The sequence below is a fragment of the Chionomys nivalis genome, chromosome 11, assembly GCF_950005125.1.
Source record: "Chionomys nivalis chromosome 11, mChiNiv1.1, whole genome shotgun sequence".
Lineage (NCBI taxonomy): Eukaryota > Metazoa > Chordata > Mammalia > Rodentia > Cricetidae > Chionomys > Chionomys nivalis.
The window spans coordinates 25,402,310-25,422,234 of record NC_080096.1 but is presented as its reverse complement, the minus strand read 5'-3'; the positions used below and the strand labels follow the sequence as shown (position 1 = coordinate 25,422,234).

General features: G+C 44.0%; 1 protein-coding gene across 2 annotated transcripts in view; it reads left to right on the top strand.

Annotated features, from left to right (window-relative positions):
• The window catches only part of Kiaa0319l (KIAA0319 like), a 104,183-nt gene that overhangs the window by 46,103 nt on the left and 38,155 nt on the right, over positions 1–19,925 (top strand). For both annotated transcript variants that reach the window (XM_057783472.1, XM_057783471.1), the window contains exons 4-5: positions 12,468–12,714; positions 14,764–14,865. In XM_057783472.1, the coding sequence (XP_057639455.1) occupies positions 12,468–12,714; positions 14,764–14,865 (349 nt within the window). The remainder of the gene's footprint in view (positions 1–12,467; positions 12,715–14,763; positions 14,866–19,925) is intronic.

Genomic DNA, 19,925 nt, shown 5'->3' with positions numbered 1-19,925 from the left:
CTAGTGAGTCTTGCTGCCAGCAGATGCTTGTTTTGGGTGATAAAATCATCAGTGACCTGCTTCCTCTGCCCTGGAGCCTAGATTACATCAGCTGGCTTGTCTATATGCTCTTTCAAGAACAGGGGAGTAGGGATGAAGACACTGACCAGTAGGCCTTGTTATCTCTCTACCCCTCTCAAGCTGATAGGTACATTTCCAAGTGATACATAATCTTTGTATGCAAACAGTCATCTTGTATAGCAATAGCTGTCCTTGTCTCTAATGAAAAAGTGGAGACAGTCTGTTAGCAAGGGAAGGTTGGCCTTGTACAGCCATTAACTTCTGGGTGCACAAGTGACCCTCTTGTTACTCCATATAAAGTGAGTGCTTGCTCTTTCTCGACTTCATGCTCCTTATTTATTTATTTATTTATTTATTTATTTATTTATTTACTTTTCAGTGCTGGGAATTAAACAATGTAGTACCTTTACATGCTAATACTAATTGAGTACTCTACCATTGGATTATACTGTCAATGCACTATACTTTTTTAAAATTAAAATCTGTCTGTCTGTCTACTTATTTTTGAGACAGGATCTCTCTACATAGTCCTGACTGGCCTGGAATTTGCTGTGTAGATGAAGCTGGTTTTGAATTCAACAGAGATCCATTTGCCTCTGCTTCCTCCTGAGTCCTGGGATTAAAGGCATTCACTACCATACCCAGCTCTTTATTATTTATTAAGATTATTCTATTTGATTATATTTGTGTTTGTGTGTGAATGTGCATGCTTACATGTATGTGTACACATGTGTAATGCCTGTGGAGGTCCCAAGAAGGTGTCTAATCCCATAGAGGTGGAATTGCAGATGGTTGAGAACCACCTGACATGAGACTAGGAACCAATTCAGGTCCTCTGCAACAGTAACAAGCTCTCTTAACCACTGGGCCATCACTCCAGCCCCCAACCATATTTTTTTGTTAAGATTTATTAACGGGGCAGGTGTGGTGCACACCTTTAATCTCAGCACTTGGCAGGTGGATCTCTGTGAGTTCAGGGTCTGCCTGGTCTATAAAGTGAGTTTCGGGACAGCCAGGGCTGTTACACAGAGAAACCTTGTCTCAGAAAACAAAACAAAACAAAACAAAAACAAAAAAACAAAGGATTTATCTTATTTTATGTGTGTGAGTGTTTGGCCTGCATATATGTGCCATTAGTACTCCTCATGCCTGCAGAGGTCAGAAGAGGGCATCAGATTTCTTGAACTGGAGTTTCAGGAGATTCTGAGTCATCATGTGGGTGCTGGGAATGGAACTAGGGTCTTCTGCAAGAACAACAGATACCCTTAACTGCTGAGCCATCTCTCTAGTCCACTGACCATACTTTTTAAAAAGTAAAATTGCCATAAAATAACAGTGTTTAAGGGGCTGGAGAAATGGTTGTACTTGGGTTCAATTCTCAGCATCCAACGTGGTGACTAATAACCATCCATAACTCTAATTCCAGGGGATTTGAAGCCTTCTTCTGGGCCTTGCAGGCACTGTATGCACCAACTTACATGCAAGCAAAACATTCATACACATTTTTTTAAAGTACATATTTTGGTTACTTTTTCTTTACTTGAGATTTTTTTTTTTTTTTTTTTTTTTTTTTTTTTTTTGCAGAGTTTCTCTGCATAACTGCTCTGGCTGTCCTGGAACTAGCTCTGTAGACCAGGCTGGCCTCGAATTTACAGAGATCCACCTGCCTCCCAAGTGCTAGGATTAAAGACATGGGGTCTGATTTTTGTAACTCACTGGAACTTTCTGTCCTCCTGCTCAGTCTCCCAAATGCTGGGGACTGTAGGCATATACCAGCACACTAGACAAATTTCTTAGTTTGGCATATAAATGCCCACCAAACTACACCAAAAGACAGTGCCTATATCCATCAGTCTCAGAATTCCCCCTGCCCAGCAGTAATTAATCCATTTCTCTCACCTCCTCCCATCAACTGTTCATTGTAGATTTCCTGACACGTTTCTTTTAACAACTGTTCTGAGATTCAGTTTATACCTCAGACAACCTCCTTTACCCTCATCTCTTCATGCCATCCTTATCTCCACCACTTTGATGTTCATTGGTCTGTGCTATCTCTATGACATTTCCTTTTCTGAACAGACATGCTGGGATGTGACTTCAGTTCCAGCATTCAGGAGGTTGAGGAAGGAGGATCTCAGAGTTCCAGGATAGCCAAGTCTACATAGTGAGTCTATTTGTATTCGACAAAATTAAAGAAAATACTCTATTATCTATCCTATCTTTGTGAGTGTAAAGTTTTATATCTAGTTTATTTTTTATCATAACTAAGGAAAACTATAACTACCTAGTCTTCAACTCCATCAAAGACCCCAGAAGGATATAATATTACCTGAGTAAACAGGAAGTGCATTGTAAGCAATTTCCAAAACCCTATAAATGACAGAGACATCTCGCTGCCTGGACAATCACCCAAAGTTCTTCTGTAATGTTAGGGCATCCCTCTTCAGCCTACAGGCCTAGAGTATCTAGTAGAGTATCTAGGGCATGCTTATACCAGTGTATGTGCTGGTCAGAGGACAGCATCATGGAGTTGGTTCTGGGAATTGAACTCAGGTCATCAGGCTTGCACAAGAAGCATTTTACATACCTTGTATCTGCCCAGGATCAGTTTTAATTGAATGAGGTTTTCCCTGTAAGGACTTAATTCCTGCTTTTATCTCCATATCTGGCTATTAATTAGACACTTGCTATTTTACAAATTTTTAGGAGGCTACTGGTGACTTTGTGTTACTGTGGGTGCTCTTGAGCTTTGCTCTGGAATGTATTCAAACTCTTTGAAAAATAGTTTGATCTTTTGTTGTTGTTGGTTTTGGGTTTTCAAGATAAGGTCTCATTTGGTAGCTCTGGCTGTCCTGGAACTTGCTATTAGACCAGGGCAGCCTCGATCTCATAGAAATGCCTGCCTCTCCTTCCTGAGTGCTGGGATTAAAGGCATGCACCATCACACCTGGCCAATTTGATCTTCTTGAATCTTACTTTTGAATTTTGTCACTTGAGCTCAGAGGTACATCTAGTTAAGGGTTAATTTCTCCAACTACTGAAGCAATTCCTTTATTACTAGCTCTCTAACTGATGCCCTGTAAAGTAGAAAGTTCCCTATTCAGTTTTGTGGAGTAAGTGCTGTTCCCAGCCATTCTCAGTACTGCTCCTCTAACCTTTTCTAGATCCTTCCTTGACTTGGGGTGGTTTGCTCCATCCAGGAGAGCTCTGCTCCTCTGTATCCCTCTCCTCTAGACTCCAGCTGCATCTCTTCAGCTCAGTTAGGCTGCTGGTCTTGTTCTTTTGGGACATAGCGTGGAAACTTCTGACAGTCAGATGGGGCAATCACAGGTTAAGGTTTACCTTGTGTGTTTTATCTTGTAGGAATTGCCACTTTCTACGAATGCCATCATTTTATACATTTTATCTGGTTTTAAAAATTTTTAGGCAGAGCCGGGCGGTGGTGGCGCACGCCTTTAATCCCAGCACTCGGGAGGCAGAGGCAGACGGATCTCTGTGAGTTCGAGACCATCCTGGTCTACAAGAGCTAGTTCCAGGACAGGCTCCAAAACCACAGAGAAACCCTGTCTCGAAAAACCAAAAAAAAAAAAAAAAAAAAAAAAAATTTTAGGCAGAGTGTTGAACCTGTTCCTTATCATTAATTTTATCTTTACTATGTATGTCTCCTATGTAGTTTGGGCTGCTGTAAAACTCATGATCCTCCTTCCTCTACTTCCCAAATGCTGTCATTACAGGTGCATGTCACCAAATTTGACTTTTCTCATTTCTTTTTAAAACATTTTGATGACTTGGCATGGTGGTATGGTGGCATCTTCCTTTAATCCCAGCATTTGGGAGTCAGAGACAGGCAGGTCTCGGTGAGTTCAGTGCCACCAGGTCTCAAAATTTTTGTTTTTTTTTTTGGCATTTACAGTAGCAAAGAAATTTCTCATTCTTTGAGAGTCATTCCAGGTTTCCCGACTCATTGTTCAGTTTTCAGGCCACTCAGTAATACCAAATATGTCCTTGATCGTGTCTTCTTGAGTCCTCAGTTTCTATTCCAGTCCACTTCCGTGCTTTTCACACAAATAGGAAGTGGAGTCTATAGCAGCTTACTCTTCTTCGATGACTTTTATTTAACCCCTGGTCCTGTGGAATTTTCTAGTGAAGTCATTCTTGCTGGGGTCATTGGTAAATTTCCAGCTGCCTATTGCAGTGTGTTTCCATCAGCCTGTATTTGATAGGCTGCTGGTCCTTGTCTTGCATGGCTGCACTGTACCTTGATTCTTGTTTGTGTGCACTTTCCTGCTTCATTTCCTTCTTTCTGACAGCATTGTGTCAGTGTTGGGGTCATTTCATGCATTGGCATTCCCAAATTCTGCTTTGAGCCTCTGTTTCCTTTGCTCATATGCTCTTTCATTGTGGTTTGCTGTTTTCTGTGGCTTCAGCTGCAATCTGGGAACATGAACCCCAGCCCAACTCTTTATTGGCATTTCCTAGAGGTGGTGTAGACTTGATATGCCCATTACTTCCCTGTGCTCCGTCTTAGTTCTGACTTTACTGTGCAGCCAGCCGTTCAGTTGGGCTAGAAACACTGGCGCTATTGCATACTTACTTCTCCCCAAGTCCCGGGTCTATTTCAGCTTTACATATATTAGATCTTTAATATTTTGAAATTTATCCCACAGGAGGGATTCCAGTGATGATGGCAGAGTGAAGTGGTCTCCTGAACCTTCACAGATAATAATGATAAAATCTTTTCTCTCTCTCTTTTTTTTTTTTTTTTAAAGAAAAAGTACATAAAGGAACTGGAAAGAACTTAGAAGAATGTAGAAGCTAGAGGAAAGTTTAATTTTGAAAGATGAAGACTGGAGGTGATAAAATGTTCATTTGCAATTTAAAAAGTATTGCCTGGGGTATCCAACAGGCTCCAACAGGGTATCCAACTAGAGAAGCATGCCTAGGGGAAGCCTGACTGTCTCATGGCTGCCAGGACCAGGGTGCACAATAATACTATGTGGACATTTAGCAAGGAGGACCTTTCAAGTAAACAAAATCCTAAACAGTAAACAACAAAGATGAGCCCCAGGAGACTGTAAGCTATAATTCCTGACTGAGCCTCTGTACTGTACCCATGTGGGGAGACTGCAGGAGGCCTGGTGAGGAAGCATGCAGGGATGAAGAAGGCAGAGCTGATTTGTGAAGACAGTTTGTGCCAGGTTGAGCTTAAAGTTTTTGCTCTTTACACCAAGTACATCTTGTAACCATGGGGAAGCAGGTGGTCAAAGTCCGAAGTCTTAGGGTTTGAGATGTCAGAAAATAAAGTCTGTGACTGAAAAGTTAGAGCGGATTCCTTTCTGAGGAAGGAAAACAGTGATTGCTCTCAACAGGACAATTGTATTAACACCTTCAAGACTCAGGGAACGTCTCAGAAGAGGGAGCAGAAAGAGACCAGGGAGAGCGCTGTCAGACTGTCTTCAGGACATAGCGTGACAGTTGTCAAAGACTGGCCTTGTCACCATTCTGTCATGTATGGAGGAGGGGCTACCATTTCCTTTCCTCATCCACTGATAAGTTCCCCATTCTCTAGAAATAACTGCTGAGCCATGATCATGCAATCAAACACAGTGGGAGAAAGACATGAGTAGGAGGGGAACTTGCTGGGAAGAGGGGTTCAGTGGAAGAGAGAGGGGAGGTGGTAGAGGATAATGGGGGATATCGAAAATTCATTATATGAATGTGTAAAAAAAATCAATAATTTTTTTTTTTTTTTCGAGACAGGGTTTCACTGTAGCCATCAAGCCTGTCCTGGAACTAGCTCTGTAGACCAGGCTGGCCTCGAACTCACAGGGATCCGCCTACCTCTGCCTCCCGAGTGTTGGGATTAAAGCCATGTGCCATCACTGCCTGGCCAAAGAATAATTTTTTAAAAAGGAAATCAGAGTGACACCAAGCCCAAACCTGAGTGACTGTAATAAGGGATAAAAGGCTATCAACTGAAACTGACCTCATGTTGATTCAGATGATGGAATTTTTTTTTTTTTTTTTTTTTTTTTTGGTTTTTCGAGACAGGGTTTCTCTGTGGTTTTTGGAGCCTGTCCTGGAACTAGCTCTTGTAGACCAGGCTGGTCTCGAATTCACAGAGATCCGCCTGCCTCTGCCTCCCAAGTGCTGGGATTAAAGGCGTGTGCCACCACTGCCCGGCAAGAACTTTAACTTTTAGTCTGCATATATTTTTAACACATTGTAAATCATTTAAAGGTTTTCTTTGTCTTTGAATCTCTCTTTACTGTATATGTCTTTCTTTTTCTGACCACATGAGCCTTTAAATTGCTGAGCAATATGGATAGGATTAAAGCTGTGGCTTTGGCGGCTGGATCCAGCCCATTCCTTAGCTTTCCAGCATCATGGCGGAGGTACCACTGGAGCCATTTTTATTGCCACAACTCTGTGGCGTTTCAAGGTCCCTGCCAGCAAGCAAGCTTCAGCAGTGTGTGCTTGCAAACCAAACGAACCGCTTGTGTGAAAGAGTCAGAGTTTGCCCTGGCAGGACAGACCAGAACTCCAGCATTTTAAAACAGCACAACTTTTTTCCTGCTATGGCTGAAAACAAACAAGCATTCAGTCAGCTTTTATCAACCCCATTTAAGTGTTTCGTGGCAGGACCTCTTAAGAGAGCTGCAGGGTTTTGCAGCTAAAGCTGAGTCAGGAAGCCTCTCTTAGATGAGAGCACTTGCTTGCCTCTAGCAAGCAGAGCAGACCTGAGAAATTGCTGCTCCCAAGAAGCCATGCTGTTCTCTATTCTTTCCCAAGCTTTCTCAGGCTTTCTGTGGATGCAGTTGTCCACACGCTGGGGGCCATTCTGTTGTGGGAGCTGCGGGCTGTGTTCCTGCCGCCCGGCTCCTGGCTGCCTGGCTAGCTTATACCCCGAAATAACAACACACAAACTGTATTCTTTTAAACACTGCCTGGCCCATTTCTATTAATGTGTGTAGCACCCCAAGGTGCGCTTACCGGGAAGATTCTAGCCTACGTCCATCCTGGGTTGGAGCTTCATCGCGTCTGCCCTGGAGAGCAGAAGCATGGCGTCTTAGCTCACTTCCTCTTCCTCCCAGCATTCTGTTCTGTTTACTCCACCCATCTATGTTCTAACCTATGAAGCCAAGCAGTTTCTTTATTAATTAACCAATGACCTTCCCACATCACAGACCTTCAATGATAATGTCATTTATTCATATTTTTAATTTTGGTCTTTGTTCATTCATAGAAATTTGTCAAAATATTTGCTTTGTGGTTTCTCCTGAATTTTTTGTTCTCTCTTCTATATCTGTTCTGTTATCCAGAGCAGTATGGTTTCTTACAATAAGCATTAAGTTCTTTAATTCAAATTCTTTAATATTCCTTGTTGACCTACATTCATTAGTTCAGTGCCTTCCTTTGCCACACCTTCCACATAATTCAGAAGGGAGGAAGGAACATCTCAGTGGATTATTCTTAGAAAAAACATTGTTTCTAGGAATGCCATGTCTACAATCCCTTTTAAGGTAACCTTGTTTGCCACAATTATAACAGTTGATTTTTTGTTTTTTCCTGGGACCTCTGGAAATCACCTCTCCTATCCAAGCATCATCATGGTCATGAGATTCAATATTAATTGTATCTTGAAATCCATCCCTCCAAAGGTGCTGTCCTTGCTTTTAACATCTTATTATCCTTTTGCATAGAGAATTGGCATTTTCAAAAGCCATAGGTTCAAGTATTATTTGTCTAGCTTCTGAATTTGGTATCATTCTTTTTACTGCTTAAGTCAATCTTTGTGAGAAATCTGTAAAGGCTTCCTTTGGGCCCTGCTTGTATAACTTTAGTAAATGACTCAATTTTCTTTCCTATTTCTCCAATTTTGTCTCAATTATTCAAAGCTGCTGCGTGGCATAGACCCAGGGTGTGGTCATCATATACAGCCTATCTTTCTATAGTAGCATAGTCTTCTTCTCCAAGAATTTGATCTTGGTAGATTTCCATACCTCTAACTTTACTCCACTGTTTAATAGTCTTAGCCTCTTCTTTGAGCCAGGTACTCCATTATAATTGTGGACCAGGCTCTAAAACACCTTCAACCAAATCTATTCAGTCATTAGGGATAATTCTATTGCAAACTGACCACAAGTTTAACATTTGTTTCACAAAAGGTGAAGGAATGCCATATGAGACTGTTGTTTCCTGGAATCTCCTTAAATCTAACATTGGCTTAGGAGTTCAGTTATCTGTAATAGAGCCTCTGACATTTGGCATTTCCTATAAGGTTACTGGATGTGTTAAGGTTGGTTGTCTGAAAACCTTAGGCCATTCCTCTCTATTATTACAATGTAATGTAGAATTTGGCTCTCGAGTAAAGCTCCTCTGTCTGGATTTGAATATTTCTGTGATCTGTTTTATTAGATTTTTCTAAGGCCTGTATCCTAGCACTCAGATTAACTAACTTTTTAAGTGATAAGACAAAAATGATGACAAATGAAAATGACAGAAACTGCTAATATTTACAATTGACATTACAGTTCAGGGAAAGCCTGCAACCCAGGATGGGGACGGGGGGGGGGGGAGGGAAAGAGGGAGAGGGAGAGAGAGAGAGAGAACAAGAGAACAAGAGCACGAGCATTGGCTGTCTGAAAAGTGCACAGAAGATTGTTGTGGGGGGGAGCATGTATGGTAGGGGTGGGGGAGGGGGAAGAGGGAGGAGGATAGGAAAGGGGATGGGGAGAGCTAGTCAAGAGCAAGTGAGTCCTGTTGCTTTTGGAGCCCAGGTGCTTCTGGAGTTTGGGTGGCAGCTGGAGACTGTTTCAGAGAGCTATAACAGGAAAATCCCAAACTCGCTCAGAGGCTTGGATAAAAAAGAAAAGAAAGACTAGCTGGGTGGGGCGGAGCCTCACATGCAGCTCTGGCCTGTCCTGGTGGATAAAAGCCACAGACAAATGGCTTTTTTGTAAATTGTACCCCAGACGGGCATCAATTGTAGCATGAATAATAAAAATCCAGAGACAGATATTGGGGTTCAACCTGAAGATCAAAGAAGTAAAGCAGCTAGCCATTAGAGAGCTCTTACATCTATGAAGTCTTCAGACTGAAAGAGAGAGTTCCTGTCTCATCTATAAAGGCATGCACCACCACTGCCTGGCCTCTATGACTAACTGGTGTGGCTGCTGGGATTAAAGGTGTGTGCCACCACTGCCTGGTCTGTATGGCTGATTAGTGTGACTGTTTTGTGTTCTGGTCTCCAGGCAAGCTTTATTTATTAAAACACAAATAATATACCACTATAATGCTGACCCCACCTTTAGAAATGAATCTAAAACTCGTTCACAGCAAATGTTGGTAAGGTCGTAGGATACCTAGAATGCCCAAATCAACGGGCATGCTACACAGTTTCCTCAGCAACTTTTGAGAACCATTGAAAGTTTGTCCTTTTATTTATTTTGAGGTATGGTCTCACCCTGTAGCCATGCCTGGCCTTGAACTTGCAGTAATCCTCCTGCCTCTGCATCTGTCTCTGCCTCCCAAGTGCTGGTATTAAAGGCATGTGCCACCACACACATTTTTACAAAAGTGTGAAGTGAGCTCAGTGGTAGAACAGTGGGCTAGTCTGTGTGAGGCCTTGGGTCTGAAAACTGAAAACAGAGAAGGGTCAGGGAGAGAAAGGGAAGAGGAGGAGGATAGGTCAAGATTCTTTGACATAGGGTGGCACTCACTAGGCAGGCAGGCGGAGGCAGGAGGATCATAGAGTGGAAGCCAGCCTGGGTTACACAGTGAGACCCTGTCTTCATGTGACATTCTAGAATGGAAAGTGATTGTTAGTGAGTAAGTAGAGGGTGCTGCTTGGTGACTGTAGGTGGGGAGGGGAAGGAAGTGCAATGAATGTGGGGATCTTTGGAAGCTCATTTGAATTGATGATTCCATAGTTGTTCACATCTGTTCAAACCTGACCAAGTATAAGATTAAGTATCTTTTGTGTCAATTATACCTTAAGAAAGCCTTTAAAATGGACAAAGATTTGATTAGACCTCATCTAAGGGAAAAAAAATGGTCAATAGGCACATGAAAATATCTCCAACATCATTAGTGAAGGAAGGAGGCTCCCTGTGGAAGCCACTAGAATGACAAGGAAGTACAGAACAGGAACACCAAGTGTTGGGGAAGCTGTGGCCTGGAGCTCTTGTACTTTGCTGTGGGATTGTAAGCTGACATTAACTATCAACTGTTTAGCTAACCATTCAGAAAGTTAAACATGCTGGCTGTGGTGGCTCACACCTTTAATCCTAGCACTTGGGAGGCAGAGACAGGTGAGTCTCTGTGAGTTCGAAGCTAGCCTGGTGCTCTACAAAGTGAGTTCCAAGATAGCTAAAGCTGTTACACAGAGAAATCCTGTCTCAAAAACAAAACAAAGCAAGCAAAGAAACAAAAAACAAAAAAAAAAAAAAAAAAGAAAGGAAAGTCAAACATTCAGTAAGTATAATCAGCAGTTCTACTCCTAAATATTTATCAGTGAAAACTGGGCCAGATACAAACTTAGCATTCTAGAGGCAAAGGCCAAGGCAGGCAAATCTCTGTGAGTTCAAAACCAACCTGGTTTACATAGCAAGTTCTAGAACAGCCAGGGTTACATAATGAAATGCTGTCTCAAAAACAAAACAAAAAACTTGTTTGTAAAAAAACATATATATCCAAACATTTATGGCAGCTTTCTTTATAACATCTGGGAACCGAAAACAACTTAAATCTCTACCAGTAAATAAATGGAAAATAAATTTTGATATATCTGTAATCAAATAGTGTTCAGTAAAATAAAAAAAAGTACTACCAATACATTCAGTACCATGGGCTAATCTCAAAACCTTGTTGAGTGAACGCAGCTAGAAATAAAGATAGAGTACATACGGTTCCTCTTATAGAAAGTGTAAGAAAACACAAACTCGTCTTTCTGTGACAAAACAAATCAGTGCCTGCCTGAGTCTGGAGGTGGAGGCAGGGACATAATGAAAAGGACATCAGTGAACCCTTAGGGCTGATAGAGATGTTCTGTCTCTAAGTTGTTGTTATGTAGGTGTGTGCATTTGTCAAAACTTGACCTCGTGTTCTGATGTGAATTGTTTCCAGTAAGTTGATTTGTAAGGATCCCTACCCCCACGCTGTCTTCCTCGTTGGGTGAATGAGGTGGTGGTCCTGTTGTCACCGTGCTTCTTTGAACCCCAGCAATGCAGCGTGACTTAGACAAACACTTGATTGTGCCGTTCTCTGCATATGGTCCTTTAGCGTTCATCAGTGTGGCTCTGCTCTCCCTGTCTTCCAGCTCATCCCCATTGCTTCCTGCCTCTTGCTGTGCTTATGGCTTTTAGTCCCCAACTGCTCTATGCTAATTTCATGTCTGTGCCTGTGTTCCTTCTCTACCCCTTTGTGCGGTAAACAGCTGTTCCCCTTATAAAACTCAGCTTAGGACTCTTCTTGCCCAGAATCCTTCAAGAGAGAAAACATGACATATTCTCAGTTACTTCTTTGGTTCATCGTGACTTTTATAGGAATATTTACTATTTGTCCTTATTATGCTTTTAGTTTGTTTTCCCCTGTTAGCTGAGCATAATATTTGATCATTTTTTATGTTTATTTAATTATGTATACAATATTCAGTCTGCATGTATCCCTGCAGGCCAGAAGAGGGCACCAGACCTCATTACAGATGGTTGTGAGCTACCATGTAGTTGCTGGGAATTGAACTCAGGACCTTTGGAAGAGCAGGCAATGCTCTTAACCACTGATCCATCTCTCTAGCCCCCTTGGTCATTTTTAAGTTTAAAAGTTTTTTAATGTATATGGGTGTTTTGCCTGCATGTATGTCTGTACACCATGTGTGTGCCTGGTCCCACAGAGGCTAGAAGAGGGTTTTTGGATTCTTGAAACTGAAATCACCATTGATTGAATTGAGCCCAGGTCTTCTGAAGGAACAGCCAGCACTCTGAACTGCTGAGTCATTGCTTGAACTCCCTGGGTTTTTTTGGTTTTTTTTTTTTTTTTTTTTTTTGTGTGTGTGTGTGTGTTTTGTTTTGTTTTTTGAGACAGGTTCTTACTCCATAGCCCAAGCTAGTCTCAGATTCTGGTCAAAAACTCTTTGCCTCAGCTTCCTGAGTGCCAGAAATTTAGGTGAGAGTCTCCATGCTCAGCTTATTTTATTTTTTGTCTGTAATTTATGGTCTGAGGATCAAACCCAGGGCTTTCACATATCTGGCAGGCATCCTGTCAATGAGTCTTTAGCTCCAAATTTTAACACTATTTGACTTTGGGTGGTAAGATTAATTTCTTCAATGTTTTTGATTCCATTTCATGAGCCCACCCCAATGATTCTGTAACTTGCTCATTGAAGTTAATCTTTCATATTTCTTTAGGTCCACGAAGTCGTCACAGTTTCCAGTCCCATCACCACTGACCATACTACACAGACTCCTGATTGGCCAAAGAATGTGTCCGTCCATCCTGAACCATCAGAGCATTCCAGTCCTACATCCGGTACTCAGCAAGTAAAAAGCACTGAGCACAGCCCAACCGACCCCCCTCTTCCAGTGGTCCCCTCCTACAGCTATTCTACCCCTACGCCCCAGGCCTCTTCCCAGAGCACCTCAGCACCATATCCAGGTGAGGCTCACTGTTCCTGTCCTTGGAGGTGAGAGGAGAAAGTAGAGACTTTGATTCAAGTCTTCCCATTTATAGATAACAGAGGAGGCACACCTGACTGTTGTACATGACCCTGTCTGTGCCCCTGAAAGTGTGAGTTTGGAGCCCCAGGTCCCTATCTCAGCAGCTGCCTACCTGGGAGAGTTGGTGGAATCCATTTTCTCAGAGCCACTGTGACCTGAAGGCACAAGCTGTGTTGGGGATGCTGTGTACACCTGTTATCTGGGGGTGAAGGCAGGAGAACCAGGAAGTCAAAATCACCCTTGACTGTGTGTGAGCTTGAGACAAGCTTGAGCTATGTGAGACCATCTCAAACAATAAGCAAAAACCAAACTAACTAACTAAATGGGGCGGTATGATGGGTGGTACTAAGAATGAAGAAACAGATGTGCAGGGAGGCAATGTTGATGTGCCCCTCTGCCTCCCAGACGCCTGGCTATGGGTCAGGCGTTTGCCACCTGATTCTCAGGACAGCATGGGAAGGGGTTTAGACCTGGAGCTTTGCCGTACCAGTTCTGCCTGAGGGACCAAGTAGACATAGTCCATCAGCAAGGCAAAACCAGTGAACACGTCTTCCTCCTCCTCCTCCTCCTCCTCCTCCTCCTCTTCTCCTCCTCCTCCTCCTCTTTCTCCTCCTCCTCCCCCTCCTCCCCACTCCTCCTCCTCCCGACTCCCCCTCCTCCTCCTCCCCACTCCTCCTCCTTCTTCTTTTGCCTCCTTTGTTTTTCTGGGGTCTCCTTTGCTTTTAATGAAACATGACACTGTTCCAGTCCTGAAGCACATGTGATTTCTGTGTTCAGAAAGCCTGTGGAGTGTCTATGAAACTGAAGTGTTTGGCTTTTGCTATATTGACTAGCCAGATTTGGTCAGTTATACTGAGTATAATGACTCCCCCCTGCCCCGAAAGTTCCATCAGAGAGGATTCCGTCTCCTGGGGCAGCTGCAGGTTACAGTTTCCATAAAGGTTATGGCTTCATTTCTCTCTAAGTGCAATGTTCCTGAGCAGAGGCAGATTAACCTCAAGTTCCTTATTTGTTCAGGAATCCCTTTTCACCCCAGCCTTAGAATACAAGCTGACCAGTCTGCTGTTTCCTGCAAGGCCTCCAGTAAACAACTATTGCCGGAGGACTGAATCAGTGGTTTTAAGTGGGTGCAAACCATCTGCTTTCCCCAGCCCCCCAACAATTGTTTGATGCAAAATATCAATAATGGCAAAGTTGAGAAACAGACACACAGGAGATAGGTGGCAATAGTGTGAGCAGCGCACTGCTCTGTGCTGATTTGGGAGTAGAATACAGGAAAGGTGAACATCCCACTTGAGCCAACAGCTGCAGCAGCCTCCATGTGCTTCCCAGAGGCTCCACGGCTTCTGTGATGCTGAGAGGGAAGGCAGGGCTGGGTTGGAAAGGTGAGTCCATGTGGTTCTCCTATACCAGCTTAGGCCTTTGTGTGGGAGGCAAGAGATTGATGGACATGTCATAGCAAGACCGGATGGGCTGGGTAAGGTGGGACACAAGTGGGGAAGGAATTAATCTTGGAATAATCTTAACCTGTGAACAATGAGTCGGTAGTCACAGAAACTGGAAAAGGTGGGCCTTCTGACTGACCTTATCCTTTGTTATTTATGTGCTTTAAGAAAAGGTATTCACCTGATAAAAGTGGTCATTGAAGCAGAATTTGGACTCTTGGGAAAGTAGTATATAAAGCAGATGTGGAGACAGACATTAGTGCAGTACAGAAGAAATCAGAGCCCTGAGCTCTGTCTGGTGTTGTGAGCGCTTTAATGTGGAGGCAGTCAGCAGAAATGAGTACCACCAACCTGAGGTAGGGAGTAAATCTAAGAAGCAGCTTTCTGATAACCTCGAGAGACCCTTTCCAATGGAAAAGTGGATACTGAGTCAAACTTGAGGGGATTAGAGAGTAGACAAGTAGATGAAGATGGTGGCTAAGGATGACTGGAGAGAGCGGTCTGGGTGTGCTTCTGCTCACAGTGCTGTCACTTGGTTCCAGCTGTAAAGGAACTGGTGGTGTCTGCTGGGAAGAGTGTCCAGATCACCCTGCCTAAGAATGAAGTTCAGCTAAATGCCTACGTTCTCCCAGAACCAGAACAAGGTAAGGTTTTGGGAAACACAATTGTGTTTGCATTGGTAGCTACAAGCTTCAGTGCATTTGCTTTTGGAACAACCCTGTGAAGACAGGATGTGGCATGTGGGCATACAAATCTGCAGGCAGCACAGGAGGTGTTCTGTACAGCTGGAGAGCAGAGACTCTGCTTTCTTTAGCATGCTGGGTCTCACATATGCTACATAAGTGCTTTGTCATAGAACTGCTCTCCAGCCTGGTCCTGTAGGCTTCGATGTCATTCAAGTATTTTGAGCAAATTACTCCTTGGTTTTTATTTCTCAGTAAAACTAGGAACAATAATCCCTGTTTTACAATATGACCTGAAAGGACCAAATGTGATGGTATGTAAGTGACCTCTCCAGTGCCTAGCCGACGCTCTTTATTGTGAGTCTTTATATAAAATTGTGTTGTGTCCATAGAGGGACAACCAGGCTGAAGTATAACTCAGTGGTAGAATACTTGGTAGGGGGAGAAAGAAAGGAACAAAGACTCAGATATACCATTTATTTTGGCTAAACAATTAGTAAATAACAGGTGCAGACCTTGAAATTATTCAAGATGATTGCTAATATAGATTGTTACTTGAGAAAGTCAAGACTGGCAAGATGGTTCAGTGTGTAAAGGTGTCGTGGCCCCCCTCGTCCAGCAAGGATGACGCGACCACCGGAGCTCTTCTCACTGCAGTTTTATTCAGGACCTTTTGACAATTGTAAAATCTCTCTCCCTCTCTCTCCGGGCAAACCTCTCCCAGCCCTTAAGTAGGCATGGGCAACCAACCCCGGATTGCCAGGTGGGCACTGCCCATAGGTCCATGCATATGCAAGCAGCTGACAATCATTGCATGATAATAGCATAAGTCAGGCCTAGTTGATATTAGTTATCACAGAGAGCACTCGCTTTCGGGATCGCAGAGGGCGGGAGCCAGCACCATCAGGTGCGACTCCACGCAGCTCTCTACATTGCCATCAGGTGTGGCTTCACGCAGCTCGCAGTTCCCCCTTTTTGTTTTGTAAAGCTACAGGCAAGAGTAGAGGTCTGATCTGTTAAAAATGGAACATGTGCTAGTGTCCGTCCAGGTGTCATTCACCCAGAGAACACTAGACCTGTCTGGTGTCTTTTTACAGAGGTGGGAGTTAGACACCAACCCACATGCAATCAGACTTGCTCTTCTTGAGGTTGATGTATGCTTACCTCAAGTGCAGTGCGCAAGCCTCGCATCCTGTGCTCGCTTCTATCTCTTTTAAGATAGCCAAACTTGGGGAGACTGTCCTGCTTCAATGACCGTGAAGGCCTGAATGATCATAACTGCATTGCAATGCTGTGAAACCCTTACGTGACAGACGCACCACAGGCATACCAGGGAGGCAAGCACCATTAAGCCTGTTAGGGCTCCTACTCCCGCCCACTCCTTCAGATGATCCATGGAGTGATCCAGGAGGATAGTCCTTCTGCCAGGCTGGTATCCATGCGTGTGGAATCTGCAGTCGCAATCGTCATCCGCAGCTTTTCCAGTTGTTTTTGAATTCACCAGACCAATTACCTAAAAGATATCTAGACAATTCTTTAGACAGATTAGCTGCATGGGTTAATGTTTCATACTGAATGCTGGTCACACACAGCCCTGGATGGATAGAAATGTCTGACAGACTAGGGTATGGACTTGCCTCTCTTAACATACCCCAGCTGCCATACCCCTGTGGCACATTCATTCTTGTCAGCTGAGTGCATGGAAGACACCTTCTCCTCGTGCACCTCTTTGGCTTCCCTAGCAGCTCAGCTGATCCTGCTTCTGCTAAATGACCATATGCTGTATTCTCATGGGTTGTGTGATCTTACACAGGATTTAAAGATAAATGCCCATGACAACAGGCATTGAGATTGCCAGCAGTAGGGTTCCCAATCACCACTAGACCCAACCTCCCATTTGGGCTATGGTATTCTACCAACCCTTTGGCTAAAACAGTACACACAGGTACCTGCTCTTACAATAGGGCAGTCTCTTGATTTAAATTCGCTCTGTCGCAGACTCTTCAGCAGCGTGCAGAGCCTAAAACTGCCATTACCTTTTCTCCTTGCCCTGCAGCTACGCTGTGTTCTCGGGCAGCCCTGTGGGGTCTGTGCTCCAGCTTGTCTCAGCTCTAGCACTTGTTGCGTTTGCTGATACTCTTAGCACTGCTGTGGCATCCGCCAGGCTAGGTACCGACTGGGCTGAGGCAATGTGCCTTCCACCACAGCCACCTAGCAAAACTCTGCTCCAGCTCTGCTCCAGCTGCCTTTCTGCCCTAGCTGCATTCGTTCTGGGTCCAGACTGGTGCATGGAGTGGAGCAGAACTCAGGGAAGCAGGCTTGCTGCTCTGCAACCATTGAAGGGTCCTCACTTACACGTTTTAGGGAATTTGGGCGTTGTCAGTCTGTCTGGCTACTTCCTGCTGAGCGGGGACGTTGCATTCTTACTGCCATTTTCAGCTGCGCTTGGACACAGGTCGCGGCAGCGACTGGAGAGAGGAGGGGACTCTACCTCCCCACCGAGCTGGAAGGTGGAGGTGTGGCAGTGCAGAACAGCCCTGGTTGGCTGCCCTTCTCTGCCCTGAGGCACACGCTGGGAGTGGCCTAGCGTTCTGGCCTTGTGGGTCCTCAAGGCAGGTCCTGGGTGTTTGCAGCTTCGCAGACCCTCAGCCCTGCTTGGCCTTGGAGCCGCAGCTGCTCACTCTCCACTGCAAACTCAGGAGGTCTCGGTAATTCAAACCACATGAATCTAACTCCCTTCCTTAGCGTACCTTGTTCTGCAGCAAAATTCAGATCTCTACCAAGCTTGTCCCAGGATGACACATTAAGATTGCCAGAGACGGCAAACCAAGGAGCAATTGTGTCACATTCAGTCAAAAACCTTTCCAATGCGCTCCTTAACAGCTCGTTAAGAGCCAGAAAAATCAGGTGTGATGTTGAAGCACCCATTCTAAAATCCCATTCTTTTATTTTCATTTTAAACCGTCCACTTTGGTCGTGGCTCTCACTTTGATCCGTCTGCTATAGTCGCAGCTCTCATTACCCCCACTCTCCCTTCTACTGGCGAGAGCGGAAAACCCGCTTTTTTCGCGGATCCCCAGTCTTTACCTGAGGATTATCCGGTGCACCCCCTGACTGCAGCAAGTTCTGGGCTCCACGGAGAGAGGTTTGGAGGATCCCCGTACGCGGCACCACTTGTCTTGTCCCCGTACGGGCCACCAACTGTCGCGGCCCCCCTCGTCCAGCAAGGATGACGCGACCACCGGAGCTCTTCTCACTGCAGTTTTATTCAGGACCTTTTGACAATTGTAAAATCTCTCTCTCCGGGCAAACTTCTCCCAGCCCTTAAGTAGGCATGGGCAACCAACCCTGGATTGCCAGGTGGGCACTGCCCATAGGTCCATGCATATGCAAGCAGCTGACAATCATTGCGTGATAATAGCATAAGTCAGGCCTAGTTGATATTAGTTATCACAGAGAGCACTCGCTTTCGGGATCGCGGAGGGCGGGAGCCAGCACCATCAGGTGCGACTCCACGCAGCTCTCTACATTGCCATCAGGTGTGGCTTCACACAGCTCGCTACATAAAGGCTCTTACCACCAAACCTGATGGTCCAAGTTCAAGTCCCAGAACCCACATGATGAAAGGAGAGAACTGACTCTTACAGATTGTCCTGTGACCTACGTGTGCCTGTACACACACACACACACACACACACACACAGGAGGTGGGGAGGTAAGTTTAACAAAAAGATTTTAAAGAAAAAGAAAGCACAAGCTTAAAAATGGCAAATAAAATTTATAAGTCATATAAGAGAGTTGGTGACCACTAGGCATGGTAGTACACACCTTTAATCTCAGCACTCAGGAGGCAGAGGCAGGCAGATCTCTGTGAGTTCAAGGCCAGCCTGGTCTACAGGCGAGTTACAGGACAGCCAGGGCTACCCAGAGAAACCTGTCTCGAGAAACTTAAAAACAATTATATATATGTATACACACACACATATATACATACATATACATACACATATATAATGACATTTGATTTTAAAAAATAAGAGAGTTGGTGATAAATTCATTGTTTCAAATCTTGTAATATGAACATCCATTTCATCTTTTAAGTGTGTGTTAATATACCAAATTTGACTCATAAACAGCCATAATCTCAGCTGGGTGGTGGTGGTGCATGCCTCACACCTTTCATCCCAGCACTCGGGAGGCAGAGGCAGGCGGATCTCTGTGAGTTCGAAGCCAGCCTGGTCTACAAGAGCTAGTTCCAGGACAACAAGGAATACACAGAAGATCTTTTATGATCTCCTGTGACAGGAAGGGTTTGGCTTATGTCTTACATTAAAAGGCTGACCAAGTGAAATGCTCTTCCTCTTTCTGGACGAGCCCTTCCAGTTTATGTTTGTGTGCTTCTGATTCTCTTATTTTTTGTTGTTGGGTCTAGAGAAACTGCTCAGTGGTTAAGATCATGTTCTGTTCATCCAGAGGAAGTGAGTTCAGTTCCCAGCACCTACATTGGGTGAATCATAATCACGTTTAACTCCAGCTCCATCGGATCTGATACCTCTGGCCTGTAGGGCACCTGCACTCATGTGCACATACCCCCACACAGATACATACTGTACATAATTTAAAAATAATGAAAATAAAATCTTTTTAGAATGCGTTCTTCGTTGTTTTTGAGACAGTCTCATTGTGTAGTTCTGGTTGGTTTTGAACTCATAGAGAATCACCTTCCTTTGCTTCCCAAGTACTGGGATCAAAGGTGTGCGTGTGGTTGAATTCAATATTCTCAATGTGGGAGTCTAATACTAAGTAGTATATGCATGCCGAATATACTTTCCCTTTTTGAAGTAACATTTCCTTATTAGGTCACTCCACTTTTTTTTTTTAATTGAAATAATTTTTCATGTAATATATTTTGATCATGTTTTTCCTCTCTTCCAATTTCTCCCAGATCTCCCTTATTATATATATTTATACTCTTATTTTCCTCCCTCTTTCAAGAACAAAATCAGACAAAAAACAGAAAC